Genomic DNA, 15,162 nt, shown 5'->3' on the forward strand with positions numbered 1-15,162 from the left:
CGGCGAGAAGTGCAAGATTTTCACCGACCACAAGAGCCTCAAGTACTTCTTCACCCAGAAGGAGTTGAACATGAGGCAGCGCAGATGGCTTGAGCTTGTTAAGGACTATGACTGTGACATTAGCTACCATCCGGGTAAGGCTAATGTAGTGGCAGATGCTTTGAGTCGGAAGTCGTCAGTGATATCATGTTTGACTGTACAGCTACCACTACAGACCGAGATTCAGAGATTTGGTTTGGAGTGCTATCCGAGTGGCCATGCACCGAGCTTGTCAGTGTTGACAGTGCAGCCAGTTCTGCGAGATCGGATTAGAGAGGGACAGTCTACTGATGAGGAGCTACAGCGATGGAGACAGAGAGATGAGGCCAGAGGTAATCTCTTGTATACAGTGGAGGATGGCATCGTTCAGTACCGTGGGAGGATGTGGGTACCGAACGTTGATCAGTTGAGAGCCGAGATTCTAGCAGAGGCTCATGCATCTCCGTACTCCATTCACCCCGGAAGTACGAAGATGTACCGAGATTTGCAGTTATTGTATTGGTGGCCTGGGATGAAGAGTGACATCGGGAGAGTGGTGTCAGAGTGCTTGACTTGTCAGCAAGTCAAAGCAGAGCATCAGCGTCCAGCAGGACTTCTTAGACCTCTCCCTATTCCGGAATGGAAGTGGGAGAATATTACGATGGACTTTGTGGTTGGCTTGCCGAGGAGTGCCAGAGGTTGCACAACGATTTGGGTGATTGTGGATAGACTCACCAAGTCAGCTCATTTCTTGCCGGTGAGGACTAACTATACTTTGACACAGTATGCAGAGCTTTACATTAGAGAGATTGTTAGACTGCATGGCATACCAGTGTCTATTGTGTCAGACAGAGATCCGAGATTCACATCTGCATTTTGGAAGAGTCTGCACACGGCTATGGGGACTAGGCTTCTGTTCAGTACAGCATTTCATCCTCAGACAGATGGTCAGTCTGAGAGAGTGATCCAGGTTCTCGAGGATCTTCTGAGAGCTTGTGTCATTGATTTTCTGGGCTCTTGGGAGACTAGACTGCCATTGGTGGAGTTTACCTATAACAACAGCTTTCAGTCGTCTATAGGTATGGCTCCATATGCAGCACTTTATGGGAGGAGATGCAGATCTCCGGTGCATTGGGATGAGGTTGGTGAGCGGATTTTGTTGGGTCCGGAGATTGTGCAGCAGACAGCTGACATCGTGACGCAGATTCGAGAGAGGATGAGGACTGCGCAGAGTCGGCAGAAGAGTTATGCAGATGCCAGACGACGCGATTTGGAGTTCGCAGTAGGTGATCACGTATTCTTGAAGGTGTCACCTATGAAGGGAGTAGCGCGTTTTGGACGGAGAGGCAAGCTTAATCCGAGATATAGGGCCATTCGAGATCTTGGAGCGAGTTGGCACGTTGGCCTATCGTTTAGCTCTACCTCCAGGGCTAGCGGCAGTGCACAATGTTTTCCATGTATCCATGCTTCGGAGATATGTCTCCAACCCGTCGCATGTGTTGGATTTCGAGCCCTTACAGTTGCCACCAGATCTTGTGTACGAGGAGAGACCAGTGCGGATCTTGGCTAGGGAGGAGCGGAGGCTTAGGACGCGGGTCATACCGATGGTCAGAGTCCAGTGGCTGAATCACTCGGAGGAGGAAGCTACTTGGGAGACCGAGGAGGATATGAGGACTCGCTACCCGGAGTTGTTCGGGTAAGTACTTTAATTTCGAGGACGAAATTCAATTTAAGGGGGGGAGAATTGTAACACCCGGTATTTTTAATTACATAAATCCGCCTGCATAATTAGGATAATTTATTATTTAAATTTATGATTTATGGGTTAAATAATTATGTGAATTATTTATGCATGATTTAATTTATTTTTAAGCATTTAACCCATAATTAGTGATTTTTATGATTTTTAGTATTTTTATTATTTAATCGCGTAGACGGGACCGTGGACGGACGAGATGACAACTTTCCACCCAAATTATTTTATGAGCCTTTTTAGAGCCTTAAAATATTATTTTGAGTTTTATTATCTCAAAATTTTTAGTATTTAATTTTATATAATTTTAGGAGTCCGTTTTTATTCAAATTAAGCCAAAATATTGACTTTTTATTATCTTTAAAATTCCCTAAAATTATTATTTCGAGATTTTTTTAATATTTATGTTAGTTATTATTATTTTTAAAGTTGGGATTTATCTTATTTATGTTATTATCTTCCTATTTCTATTATTAAGCCATTATCTACTTAAAATAATCCCCAAACCCTACGCCCTTCTCCATCCATCAGCCGCCTCCCCTCCATTCTCAATCTTCATCATCAGATAATAATCTCCAAGAAGACTCCATAGCCGATTCTCTTCAAAGTTTTAAGGTTTCTCGTCGCCCGTCGTCCCGGAAACGTCCTACGTGCGTGCTAAATCGATTTCTACGGTGAAAGGCATGATTTCTTCTCCATTTTTCGTTCCCTATCAGTGATAAATAGTGTGCGTGTGTATGCATCAAATTTATTCAAGGAATTTTCAGAAAAACGTTTACTATTGGATGGTTGCACCTTGTTCATGTGATATTTGCATCATATTCACGTTTTGTTCCTCTCCATGCTTGGTTCGGCTGATGGCTAGTGTTCCAGGGGTGTGTGTACGTGGTCTGGGCTCGGGTGGCTCGAGTGGTTCGAGCCAAACGAGCCCAGGTTGTCACCATGTTCAGTCGGGTGCCATGGCCGAAGCGGTTTAGGGTTTCGGGATTGGAGGCTTCGGGTTCGACGTGCGGTGTGCATGGGGCTCGAACCAAGGTAGGGTTCGAACCGGCAGGACCCTGGGAAGGTCCTGCCGGCGGCGCTCCGGCCGGTCGTGGCCGGAGCAGGGCGGCAGCAGGCGATGAAGGCCTGCTGCCCTAGCATGCGGCGGCCGAGAGGGGAAGGTAAGGGGGGGGGGGGTTTCGGGTTAGGGCTCCAGGTGGTTTCCGGGTCGGGTCTTGGGTCCGGGTCGGGTCAGTATGTTAGTGGGTCGGGTTAAGTGAGTCCGGGTCCGGGTTTGGTGGGCCGGGCTCGAGTCTTTTTATTTTTAAAATATTTTATGAAATAATGGGTTTTTGAGTCAATTTAATTGAAATAAAATTATTTGGACTCCCAAATAATTTTATTTGGACTTTTAAAATTTTAATTAAGTTAGTCCATTAATTTTATGGGCTTTTGGGCCCATAAAAGTTAATGGGCCAGTCTTTGGGTTTTTTTGGGCCCAATGGGCCAGTTTAAGTGTTATTGGGCTTAGTGTAATTTTAATGGGCTTAATTAATGTAATTGGGCTTAGATTAATTAATTGGGCTTAAAGTTAAGATATTGGGCTTAAGTATGTTAATGGGCCAGATTTAAGTTAATGGGCTTGAGTGTAAGGCCAGCAGTCCAGAACCATCCATGAGAAAATTGCATGTGTCCTGATTATATATTTAATTATTTTTATGCATTTAAGTTATTTTAATATTTATATGTTAGTAAGAAAATTAAATTAAATATATATGAAGGACACACAATTTATTTAAGTACATGCATTCACGAAATCAATTTTTATGCTATGATTTAATTTCTATGGTTGAGCAAATAAAATATTTTAGGTGGAAATTGAAGTAGTGTGGCCATTTATGGGCAGTTTTCTGCCATTTATGTATGGGCAGTTTCTGCCATTTATGTATGGGTGGTTCGCCACCAGCCTCGTACGATGGTTTCTTAGACTGATCAGTCGCACTATAAGTATGGGTCACACTTACGGATAGGACCATTCGATGTTAAGAAAATAAGTGCTCAACAACTCAAGTATGTATGTTATGTATTATGTATTTATGTTTATTTAAGTAAGTTATGTTATGTAATTTTTTAAGCATGCTCATTCATGTATATGTATGTATTAGTATTAAATTGTTTTAAATTAATTTGAACCCTTGTTAGTATGCATGTTGGGCCTCTAGGCTCACTACACTGATATGGTGCAGGTGAGTACGTAGAGGAGCAGGTTACTCCTACCGGTGGTGAGGACGTATGAGCAGCGCTGCAGTAGCCCCGTGACCGTGACAGCTTCTGAGTCACCGTGCATGATGTCATGTGAAACATTTTATTATATTTTTAGTGGTTGAGTTTTATGGGAATATTTTATTAAATGTTTTAGTGCATGCACATATTTTAATTATTTTATTTATGCAGTATATTTTTAATTCTAGGGTTGACTCAGATGTTTATTTATTTTAAAGAATGCATTTTTCTTAAGTATTTAATTGTTTATTTATTTAGTCATGTATTTATTTTAAATATTTTATCTTGTGCATATATGTATGGGCATATATGTACATATTTTATTTAGTCGTAAAAAAAAAAAAAAAAAAAAATTTCCGCATATTTATTTATTATAGAGTTAGGGTCGTTTCAGAACTCTACACAAGCAATAGCTAGGTCAGGGGGGCGCCGAAGATGTTTTCTGCGTGACTCCTCCGATGCCTAAATCGGTGTCTTGAAGGCAGAGAGTATGATGAAAAGTAAGAACAAGAGAATATGTATGCGTGAGTGTGTGAACAAGAAGTGACTAGAAGAGATGAATGAATAAACCATGAACCATACCTGTATTTATAGGGGCTTGGAGGGGTAGGTTACCTTGTCAAGGTAGAACATGTGTTAGAGTAGGACTCTAATTGATGAGTCTGAAATCATATCAAATCTTGGATTTCTAAGATATTGTCCTTATCTGTTGTAGATCTTCATGTGTCCGAGAGTATTGGAAGGTTCTAAATATTGAGCCCTTCCTGGGCTCGGGTCGGATTAGACTCATATATTTTTTAGGGGCATCAGAAGTATATTTGTATCATTATTTTTATGATTGGTAAACGAAAAGTTGGGCAGAACAGAAAATATTTGAGTCAAAAGCTTTAAAAGGGATCATTAACTAATGTTTTTAACGTGTTTAATATTTGTCAAATGACACTTAATTTACGCATTGAATCTTGTACTATATATATATATATATATATATATATATATATATAGAGTTGATTTTTTATGGTGCACAACACTATATGCCTACTTCATGTCCACCATATACAATACATGAGTTGACTGGTACAATAGATGAGTTGACTTGTACATGGTGGGCATGAAGTGAGGATATAATGTTGGGCACCATAAAAGAACTCTATATATATATATATATATATATATATATATATATATATAATGCATGTTAATATATGCGCCGCATTTTGTATTAAAAAAACTAAAAGTTGGAGCACAATGGATAATTTTTGAATCAATATCTTTAAATGGGATCATTAACTAATGTTTATCTTGCATTTAGTATTTGCTAGAGACTATGCATTTAATTAATAATTTGTAAATTATATACTGACATAATACATATCTATATATTGACTTGTTAATTTATGGGCTTCATTTTTTATTAAAATGAATTAAATTAAATTACATTACATACTTGAAATTAGTGAATACAATATTTTGCTTATGTAATAAATAAACGTAATAATATAATTTAACTATTCGATGTTAGTTTATGCAGTACTTATTATGTGAAAATTTGAGTTATTTTTTTATCCGTTGATTGGTTGTTTTTTTTTTTTTGTCTATAACATTTAATTTATATATATTTAATTAATTTATTTTTTTAAAATATAAATACTATATAAAATTGAAATGTCTTTTAATTGAGTTGTTTTTATTATATGCAGAATTTGGATTGTATGCTTGAAAAAAGAAGAAGAAGAAGAAGTGAAGGTAGAATAGGGGCAATAGAAGAGACATTTGTGGGAGAGAATCGTAGTCAAAGAAATAGTAGTCAATAAAACATAATTAATGATGGTGACATAGTAGTGAACAAAGCATAATTAATGATGGTATGGTTTAATAATGAGTGATGGCGTGGACGATTATTGGAAAATAATTAATGAAGAAAATGAGGTTAATTAGGACAAATCACAATTCAAATCCACATATAGAATAGGGGTTATAGATATATGTGTGTGTCTATATGTATATATATTTGAAAGGAAGTAAATATAGAAGTAAATGTAATGAAGAGAATGAATGAACCCAAAATGCATGATTTTAATAAATAAAGATCATCGTATTGTTCAAGTAGCTTTATTTGGTGGATTTTTATTTCTACATCATTAATTTCATTTGTGTCCCCCCCTCCCACTTACTACGTACGTAACCCCACCTTTTAACTTTATCATATATATCTAAATTAATTTCTCATGCATGGGGATGTTTGTTACGTTGTTATCATGGATCACTTTATTTCTTTATTTTTTTGTTTTTTGTTTTTTGGGTGTGAACTTTTAATTATTACATCTCATTGAAAAGCCATCATTTTGTGATTATATGCTATATATATATATATATATATATATATATATATAGACGAATTTACTATATCGGATGTCATAAGACTCATAACGCACAATTATATATGAAATCATCTTGAATTCCACACACACGCACACACTGAAAGGCTCATTGCCATAAAATTATAATAATTCATAGCTTATATATATGTTCCACGTAGCATAAAACAATAATGTTAGTTAAAGCGATATCAGCCACTCTATCTTGTTGATTGATCCATAGCTCATGAATCAATAAAATTTAAAGTACTTGCGTTTTTTGAGGTGATAAGCCATGAAAGGTGCTCATCAAAATTTCTTTTATCTTTTGAAATATATTCAGATTTAGCATAGGATATATAAAAGTTTTTTTTTTTTTTTCAAATGAAATTAATGATCGACAACCAGGAACGATCAATTATGAGGCTCACCTACATTAAAACACGAATTATGTAGCGTATCAAAACACGTTATATCTATTATTTAATTTTCACTTTAGATATATTACTATGGGTGGTAACCCGAATCCCCGATCGACTCTAAAATATTAAAATTACAATGACATTGTCCATTATAAATAGTATCATATGGAAAAATATATATATGATTCTGTAGAGCTTTCAAATGGGGGGCATCTGGTAACACGAATAAATCCATCTCAGCACAATCAAGGTAGAATTATTTATATACGTTCAATTTTTTTTTAAAAAAGGTATATAATTATTTATTATATGCAAGAACCTTGGCATGTAGCATTTTTCGAGATCCAAGGCCAACGAAAAGTATCCATTTATTGAAGATTTATCGGCGGGTTTCATGGCATACAGCCAACATGCTGTCTGAAGAGTCCATTTCATCTGCCACTAAACTCTTCCTTCTCATCTCTTGTCTTTTATTTTGTTGGGATTCTGCAAAAGACAAACATGGGAATATTTCTTTGACTCTCTCTGTGTGTTTTCTTACTGGAATTGTTACCATGTTTAATTACCTTTTTGAAAAGGGAAAATGTTCTTTATTTTTAATGAAGTTTACTTGGAGAGAACCTCCTAGAAAATCCAATTATAATATATTCTTCTTCTATATATATGGTAAGGGTGTAATATCTGCAAAAAGGGAAATAATTTATTAATCGGCTGATTAAAAAAAAAGAACAGATATGGGAATCTCAGATATTTACATATTGTACAGAACGATATCTATCAAAAATAAGATGAGCCACCAAGGAAAAAAAATTGTCTGTCCCTTTTCTTATTTTTTCCCCCTCATTTTAAACATATCTCAAAACCCAAAAAGAAAACAGAAAATGAAAAGCAATGATGCAACAAATTTTTTGTGTGTTACAGGGGATGGGAGCTTGCTCGCGTAGATCGCTCCCTTAAACGTCGATTCTACTTGATGGAGTAAGAACGGGTGCAAACGGTCTCCAGTGATTCTGTGATCAAGGCAGAAAAACTGGTCATGGCTAGGAAAACTCCAGGCAATCCAGTTTGAATGTTGTTCAATGTCATTGCTCTTGTCACCTCCACAGCCTTAGAATGTTTAACCATCTCATCTTCGACCCGCATCTGGCAAGTTGCGAGCTCGGCTTTTTTGTCAGCCAGTGGGTCCCGGGCGTCCAAAACTTGCCCGTTTTCAGGCCCTGTATCGGGAAGTCCTATGCCAACCATAGAGTAAGAGTGGTAGTATTTCTTCTCAATGCTTCTGAGAGATGAAGCCTTTTTTTCGAGTTCCTTTGATACGGTTTCTGTACGTTTCTTGATTTTCAGCTCCTCCGTCTGCTTCAATAATATGGAATGAACGACGTTTATGAAGCTCTTGATGGCTTCGGACGCAACTGTGTCAGGTAATCGGTCCAGGGCGAGTTTCCATTCGTCGAAGAAAGCAAAAACCTCAGGAAGTTCCCGGTTGTTATTAGCTGGTTCAGTGTTAACAGGGAGGACGGTAAGTTTAAACCAGCCATGGAGAGAGCAAATAAAGTCCCGTTGGAACTTTATGAGACGACAGAAACTCGAATGCCACGCTGATACAGCCGATTCAAGATCGCGTGTCGCTTGTTTGTGCAGATCAGATGTTGCTTCAACTTTGGTCGTGCGGTTAACTAGGCCACGAACTTGCTGCACTATGTGGTTCTGAACTTCGTGATACTGATTCATTGATCTCCACATGTACATGAAGCTGCATTTAGAAAAAGGAGACGATCAGACCGCTAAACTCGATGGTCAATATTATTTCATAATATAATAATGAAAACTTATTTGGCTTCCAGAGGCTTGAGTCCTCAGTTCAAGTCACATAGATTGCATTCACAAAACAAAGAAGCTCAGGCTCAGGCTCCCGAGCTAGCCCACAAGCTAACTTTGAAGGGACAGCTTACGAGCTCATCAAACAACTAAAATTGAGCTCATGCTTGTCAAAAAGCTCGAGTTCAAAACACCTTTAGCTCGATTGAGTTACAGTTCATTCAGCTACACAGACACATCAACCAATTTGACTCACAGGGAACCACCAACCAAAATACTTGGACTTGTGTTAGGTGCACACAATCATTATTGATGTTCAAGGTCTTGACTCTTGAGCGGACATTCGATGAGGTATAGGAGCGAATGAGGTTTAGGTTCGCTCCGTGTGATTATTCACATCGAACATAATCAAAATCTTTTTTCTACAAATCAAACATATTCCTAATCTTGGCTTTCAAACTTATAGGAACAAACTTGCACTTACCCGTGACAGATTTCAACTAGCTGTGGAACAAGGTCGGTGTCTCGTAGAGTGACAATAGCAGACGAGGTAGTTGATACGGCCTGAGACGTCACGGAAATGAGAGATTGAAGCCTCTTAATTGACGCTTTTGTCTTGTCCAACTTGGCTTCCTCTTCACTCCGGTACTCCTGACTTTGGAGTGTTGACAACTTCCTCTCGTGCTCGATCTTTACTCCTTCTCTAGCCTACATTGATGATCAGGGACACGTTGACATGTATCAATAATTAAGTATGACAAATTCTTTGGTACACACTTTGACAGATTAACTAGTCCCTATTATTGTCGTATTAAATTTTACTTTGTCAAAACTATCGAAACAAAACAATGATCCTGTTCTTTAAGTGAAGGAAAGATACAGCTCCAATTCCCGTAGAACTTGCTATATGACACCTTGTTACAACAGCCGGAGCATCAATTACCATTATGTCATTTGAAACACGAACCACGTAAATTAATGATAATTAACACACCAAAGTAAATATAGATGAGTGTCTAAGATGAGGAAATGATTAGTTAAACTGTCCGAATAGTTATTTCTTAGCAAGAACTGATCGAAGTGCTAAAATATTCAACTTTTGGTCTGTGATGACAGGCACACACTAGGTTGGACTAAAGACAAAGGCTATTAGAAGACAGGACCCACCAGCATGTTCCAAGTTGACATCTTAAAATCATTCCAGGTTGTTGGCATCACACAACAGTCATTTCGGTGCAATTTGGTCACTTCCACTAAAAGGGAATCTAAAAACCATGATTACAGAAGAAATATACTACGATATGCATTTACGTTCGGGCGAACATCGAAATTCGGGTGAGGGGGTGACTCAATGAATCAAGGGGCAAGACACGAGTTTTCGAAAACATTACGGATAAAATTTCGAATTTGAAATTCTGAATAAAATTTTTAAGTCTGGACCATAGCTTCCCTTCAACTCTACTCAACATTAGTCAATAAATCTCCGGTGAAACCGTCTCACGAGCTAATTTTGTAAGACGGATTTCCAACTCAGGCCGACACATGAAAACGTATTATTTTTTATGCCAAAAGTATTAATTTTCGCTCAATATGTGGATGGACTATGGAGTCAAGCCGTCTCACGGATAAAGACCGTCTCAAAGGCCTATCCCCACCTCTACTCGATCCGCCCTTGCATTGCACTTATGGATAAGCTGAACTCCTCGAATAAATAATCACCATTATTCACCACCACCCAAGACACATGTTGCAAATCTATGTAATCTCCCCAAGCTTTTACCAGGGACAGATTGTCATTTGGTTAGCAAGATACAATGTGAAAAGGAATAACTTAATGCCATTTTCAACTATGGCATCTATGCAAGCTTTAAAGAAGAATCTAACTTAAATTGAGACAAGAAATACAAAAGTTTGAAAGATGCAAATGAACTGAAATTAGGAAATTTTGAGTTAAAATCACTACCTTCACTTCTTGATACAATTTCTTTTCCCAAGCCAAGAGCCTTTCCAGAGAGGAACAAAGGCTCTTCGGACCACCAGATTGCTCGATCGAATTGGGCTCAAATCGGTACTTAACTGCCAGAGGAGGCTTCGAAGTCCAGCTCGAGCTCAAGTTACTCAACATTCCACTAGAATGATACACTGTCTCTGTAACACCAAATCAAAATCAATTAACACCCAAGCTCCAATGCATCCCACCAACAATTCAGCAACACACACGGAAAAAAGGGCAATCATCTCTCAATCTTTGCAAGTACATTAGCTAATTTGATTCAAAGACTGGATATTTTACATCAGAGAAAAAGAAACAGAGAAACTAATCCAAATTACTAAACAAATTCACAAGAGTTTCCAAAAAAGAATTCTTGATTTGAGAATCCAAAAACAAACTTACTTCTCAATTGCTTGAAGCTCCGATCAAACTGAGCCCTCCCAATTTCGAGCATATCCGAAACTTGCTCTCCAGCAGATGCAGCCTTATCAAAATACTCCCTGATAGCCGACACGATTTCTGCTAAATCTTTGTGCCTCACCACAAGACTCCTATCAGAATTTATCCCTTCATTCCCATTTCCCCAGCTAACCGAAGATTTGCTATCATCACCAGATGAAAGCTTATCCAATTTGCTCGAGAACTTGGGCTTTAAATTCACATTGACATTTCCCATATTGTTAGTATTATTAGCAGCAGCAGACCCTTTTTTCACCGACCCCAAATTTGATCGTGTCCCGTAATCAGATCTTGATTCCGAATCCTCTGAGCTACTCGTGGTGCTATAATGATCGTGATCGTCCCATTCGCTGCATTGTACTTCTTCTCTCTCAGTCTCTTCCTCTTCTTCGTTCTCCCACTGACCTTTCTTGGAGACTGGCATGGGACCCGGACCCCGCCTCGTGGAGTTTTTCGCAGTGCTATTGGTTGAATATCGAGAGTATGATGAGTAATTTGATGCCCTGTCGTCGAATTTCTGGTTTTCATTCACGCCGAAAGGTTTCTGAAAGCGATCACTTGAAAAGCTTGAAGCTTTATCATCGTCTTCGTCGGAGGAATGGTGGTGTTCGACTTGGTTCTTCGCGTTTTGGAGATGGTGGAAGTGTTCGGAGTCCGGCGGAGAAGGGGGAGGGTAGAAATCATCCCAGTTCCATACAGACGAGGTCTGCGATGGGGTGGTTGAAAAAGTTGAATTTGCTCTCGCATTGTAAGTGAAATTACTGTGCTGGGGCGGTGGAGAGGACGAGAAACTTGAGTCGGAGAGGATGTGGGGTACTTTAATGGGCTTTTTCCGACGCGGCGGAGGGGGTGGCTGCTGTTTTTTATTGTGGGAAGAGGCGGTGGACATGGGGGGCGGTGGAGGAGGAGGGTGGAAGGAAGGTGAAGGCGAAGGCGATGGGGAAGGGATCGGATGAGGGGGTATGGAGGAGGGAGGCTTGACGGTGGCGGACGAGGGGGTGGGGAGGAAGACAGCGGGGGTGTGGTGGGCGACGGAGAGGGATTCGCCGGAGGCAAAGGCTACGAGGGCGGCGCCTGTCATGCGTAGGGACCGACAGTAGTCAGAGTGAGCTGCTGCCAGGTGGTGACGAGCATAAACAGACTCCTTCATGAGGCGGCGCCGCTCCTTGCACCGCCGCACAGTATCCTCGTTGTCCAGCTTCGACGCCGTGCAGCCCATTTCGTTAAACCAATCTCAATGTTCTCTATTATTTCTCTATTTCGTCAGAAAAATAGAGTGCTCGAACAAATAGAAATGGCCCCTGGCGGAGAGAGGTGGCGCCGCCGTATATTACAGGCAAAAGGGTGGCGGAGATGGCAGAATTTGAACAGAAGGGAGCAGATTCCTCATCTCTGTAATGTTTTGGACAAACTTCTCTCCACTTCACTGTCCACTCTCCGCGATTTTACTCTACTTAAAGAAAGCACACTATTATTATTATTTTTTTTTAAAAAAAAAACCTATTGCTTTTATTTATTTTTATACACTAAAACGTTAATAGAATATTATTTAAACATGATTTGATTCAATATTTGACTCTATTATATATATATTGAAAAACTTCTGTTATATTTATGCTTCATGAATGTATAGAAGATAAAGAAATATCAGTTGTTTATATAAACTCGTCGTTCTTGTTTTTTTTTTTCTTTTTTTAAAAAATGATTTTAGTCAAAAAAATTAGACTCTTTTGAAAAGAAGATGATAAACAAACTTTTGATCATTTATCGAATACTCTCTAATAGCTCGAATAACTTTTGAGAGTGAGTTTAATGTAATTTTTTGACTTATGGATGATAAGTATTTTGTTTTTTTTTGATGGTATGTGATAAGTATTTTAAATGCTAAACTTTTTGTATGATAAGTTTTTTTAAAAAAAAATTGGGGAAAATTTAGTATAATTGGTCATCTAAATCTATTACCTTAGTGCGGGATGAATAGCGTTATTATAAGTCATTTTAGCTTGAAATGTTCGGATCTAATGACTAATGTTTTTTTTTTACCATACTTGTTAGATCTATTTAACTATGTGAAAACTTTCAAATAGTATCATGGAGTATTAATAAAAATAAGGTAATTTTTTAGGATTGAATCACATTCTTATATGGTAACATATATTTGTTCCACGTTTTATAATATAATATAATATAATATAATATAATATATAGTATGCGGGTCACGAATATATAGTAATGAGGTAACAAAAACGTACGATCTAAGTAAAAATTCTCACAATTAAAGTTAGAAATTTAAAGAACTACGAGCTTGAATTTAAAGGGCTATTAAGCCTAAAGACAATAACAAGTGCAAAAAGGTCAAGTTGGTGAGGAAAAGTTAAACATTAAAGATACATTTTAAATGGTGGGGGCCTTTTCATGAAATTATATTTTTTTCTCAATTCCTTTTTTGACCTTTTATTACTATATCTTATATATATCCTCAATTTTCAATAAAAGGTGGCCATATCCAAAGCACCTTTGGTCAAAAGATGTTCTCAGTTTGTGGGAGAATAAATTCTTAGATCGATAGATAAAGTGAAAGTTTAGTTAATAAATGCCATGCTTAATTTTTTATAAAAAAAATTTATTAGTTACCAATATTATTCAGAAGGAATTTTTTTTAGCTGATTTTAAAGATTTCCACCTATTTTCAGATAATACAAGGAGCCAAAAATAGTTTAAGATAACTTTGATATATATATATATATATATATATATATATATATATATATATATATATATTAAGGATGAGAACTCCACATATAGAGATTTGATCAACATATATTTCAATACATAAAATCTAATGTGAAATCATCTCACAAAATAATTTTGTGAGATTGATATGTAATTAACTCGACACATCAAATTATTGTTTTTATATAAAAAATTATTATTTTTTACTAAAAAATAAATTTTACATATTTCACGATGTAGGATACCTACTCGATGCGAAGAGGATTTCAACCATTTTCTTCTGATTTTTTTTTTTAATATACTTTCAATAATATTTCAAATTTCTCTACAAGACGTGCACATAGAGCCAAAAAAGGTTCCTTGCAAGAACATCCCTATATATGGCTATATGCCCTTTTTGATAATTAAATCGGCTTCTTCAATTACCTTTACAAAACAAAAGACTTCGATCATAAAAATATTTTATGATTCTTTCAAAAAAAAAAATAAATAAATTATGATTTATTTTTTTATTTGTATTTAAAAATGAACTTAGTGATGAAAAATAACTCGAATTGAAACAAGCTGTTCAAGTTCAACATTGACCTACAACAATGTGATTTCTTTCTTTCTTTCTCCTTTGAGTTGGGGTGAAATGGACAATTAGATCTTGAAATCGTTATTCATCAAAGTCTTATTTATTAAATGACCAGAATTAAACGCGGATATATAGCTCGGAGACGTAGAACAAAAATTCGTCTATTTGCATCAAGCTTTCGAGGGAGACATCATCCCAAATTTGAGACCTTAATGCTAGATGATATACAATTTATTGACATTTTAATTTTTTTCCCCCTTGATCAGTTGAAATCATGAAACTATGGCTAACAATATATTAGCACGAGAATAACATTGTTGTGTAAAATCTCAGAGTGGGGCGACCAATTCGACGGGCTTATACATTTTTTAGTTTTATTAAGCTGGCTAGATTTAGTTGGCCCATAATGTATCATTTGACGGAGCGAAGCGAGTCGTCCACCATTTGGATTAGTTGAAAAATCATCTATTCAATCGGTCTATTTTGATTGGGATGAGCGGACAAATCTGACAAATCTCACCGATTTTAACAGCTCTAATGGTATTCGAGCGAACTAGTCTAGACAGGGCCAAAAGCTTCCGCAAGCTACCTTGCCATCCTGGAAGCAAAGGTTATGCTATCGTTGTTTTTTGCTTTTCAATGCTGGAGATATCGACCAAATTCTGAAAATCACATTATCATTCAGTTTTACTGTTATGATTTCATTATTTAAAATAGTATCTATTACAACAGATAGGCTTTAGTTTAAACCAAGTGCATTGATCAAC

The 15,162-nt window shown here is 37.3% G+C and overlaps 1 protein-coding gene across 1 annotated transcript; it reads right to left on the reverse strand.

The window, feature by feature from the left end:
• Positions 1-7,550: 7,550 nt before the first annotated feature.
• On the reverse strand, positions 7,551-12,497 carry LOC140863803 (nitrate regulatory gene2 protein-like). The gene is made up of 4 exons (XM_073267479.1): positions 11,029-12,497; positions 10,597-10,781; positions 9,118-9,341; positions 7,551-8,568 (listed from the first exon to the last, which is right to left on the reverse strand). The coding sequence occupies exons 1-4, from the start codon at positions 12,302-12,304 to the stop codon at positions 7,782-7,784; spliced, it is 2,472 nt and encodes an 823-aa protein (XP_073123580.1). The 5' UTR covers positions 12,305-12,497; the 3' UTR covers positions 7,551-7,781.
• Positions 12,498-15,162: the final 2,665 nt, after the last annotated feature.

This window comes from Henckelia pumila, chromosome 4, assembly GCF_033568475.1.
Source record: "Henckelia pumila isolate YLH828 chromosome 4, ASM3356847v2, whole genome shotgun sequence".
NCBI lineage: Eukaryota > Viridiplantae > Streptophyta > Magnoliopsida > Lamiales > Gesneriaceae > Henckelia > Henckelia pumila.

Coding starts and splice junctions, on each gene's coding strand:
- LOC140863803 (XM_073267479.1), bottom strand. CDS start 12,304: ATGGGCTGCACGGCGTCGAAGCTGGACAACGAGGATACTGTGCGGCGG. Junction 10,782..11,028: donor GAGCTTCAAGCAATTGAGAA/GTAAGTTTGTTT, acceptor TTGGTGTTACAG/AGACAGTGTATCATTCTAGT. Junction 8,569..9,117: donor CTAGTTGAAATCTGTCACGG/GTAAGTGCAAGT, acceptor TTCTAAATGCAG/CTTCATGTACATGTGGAGAT.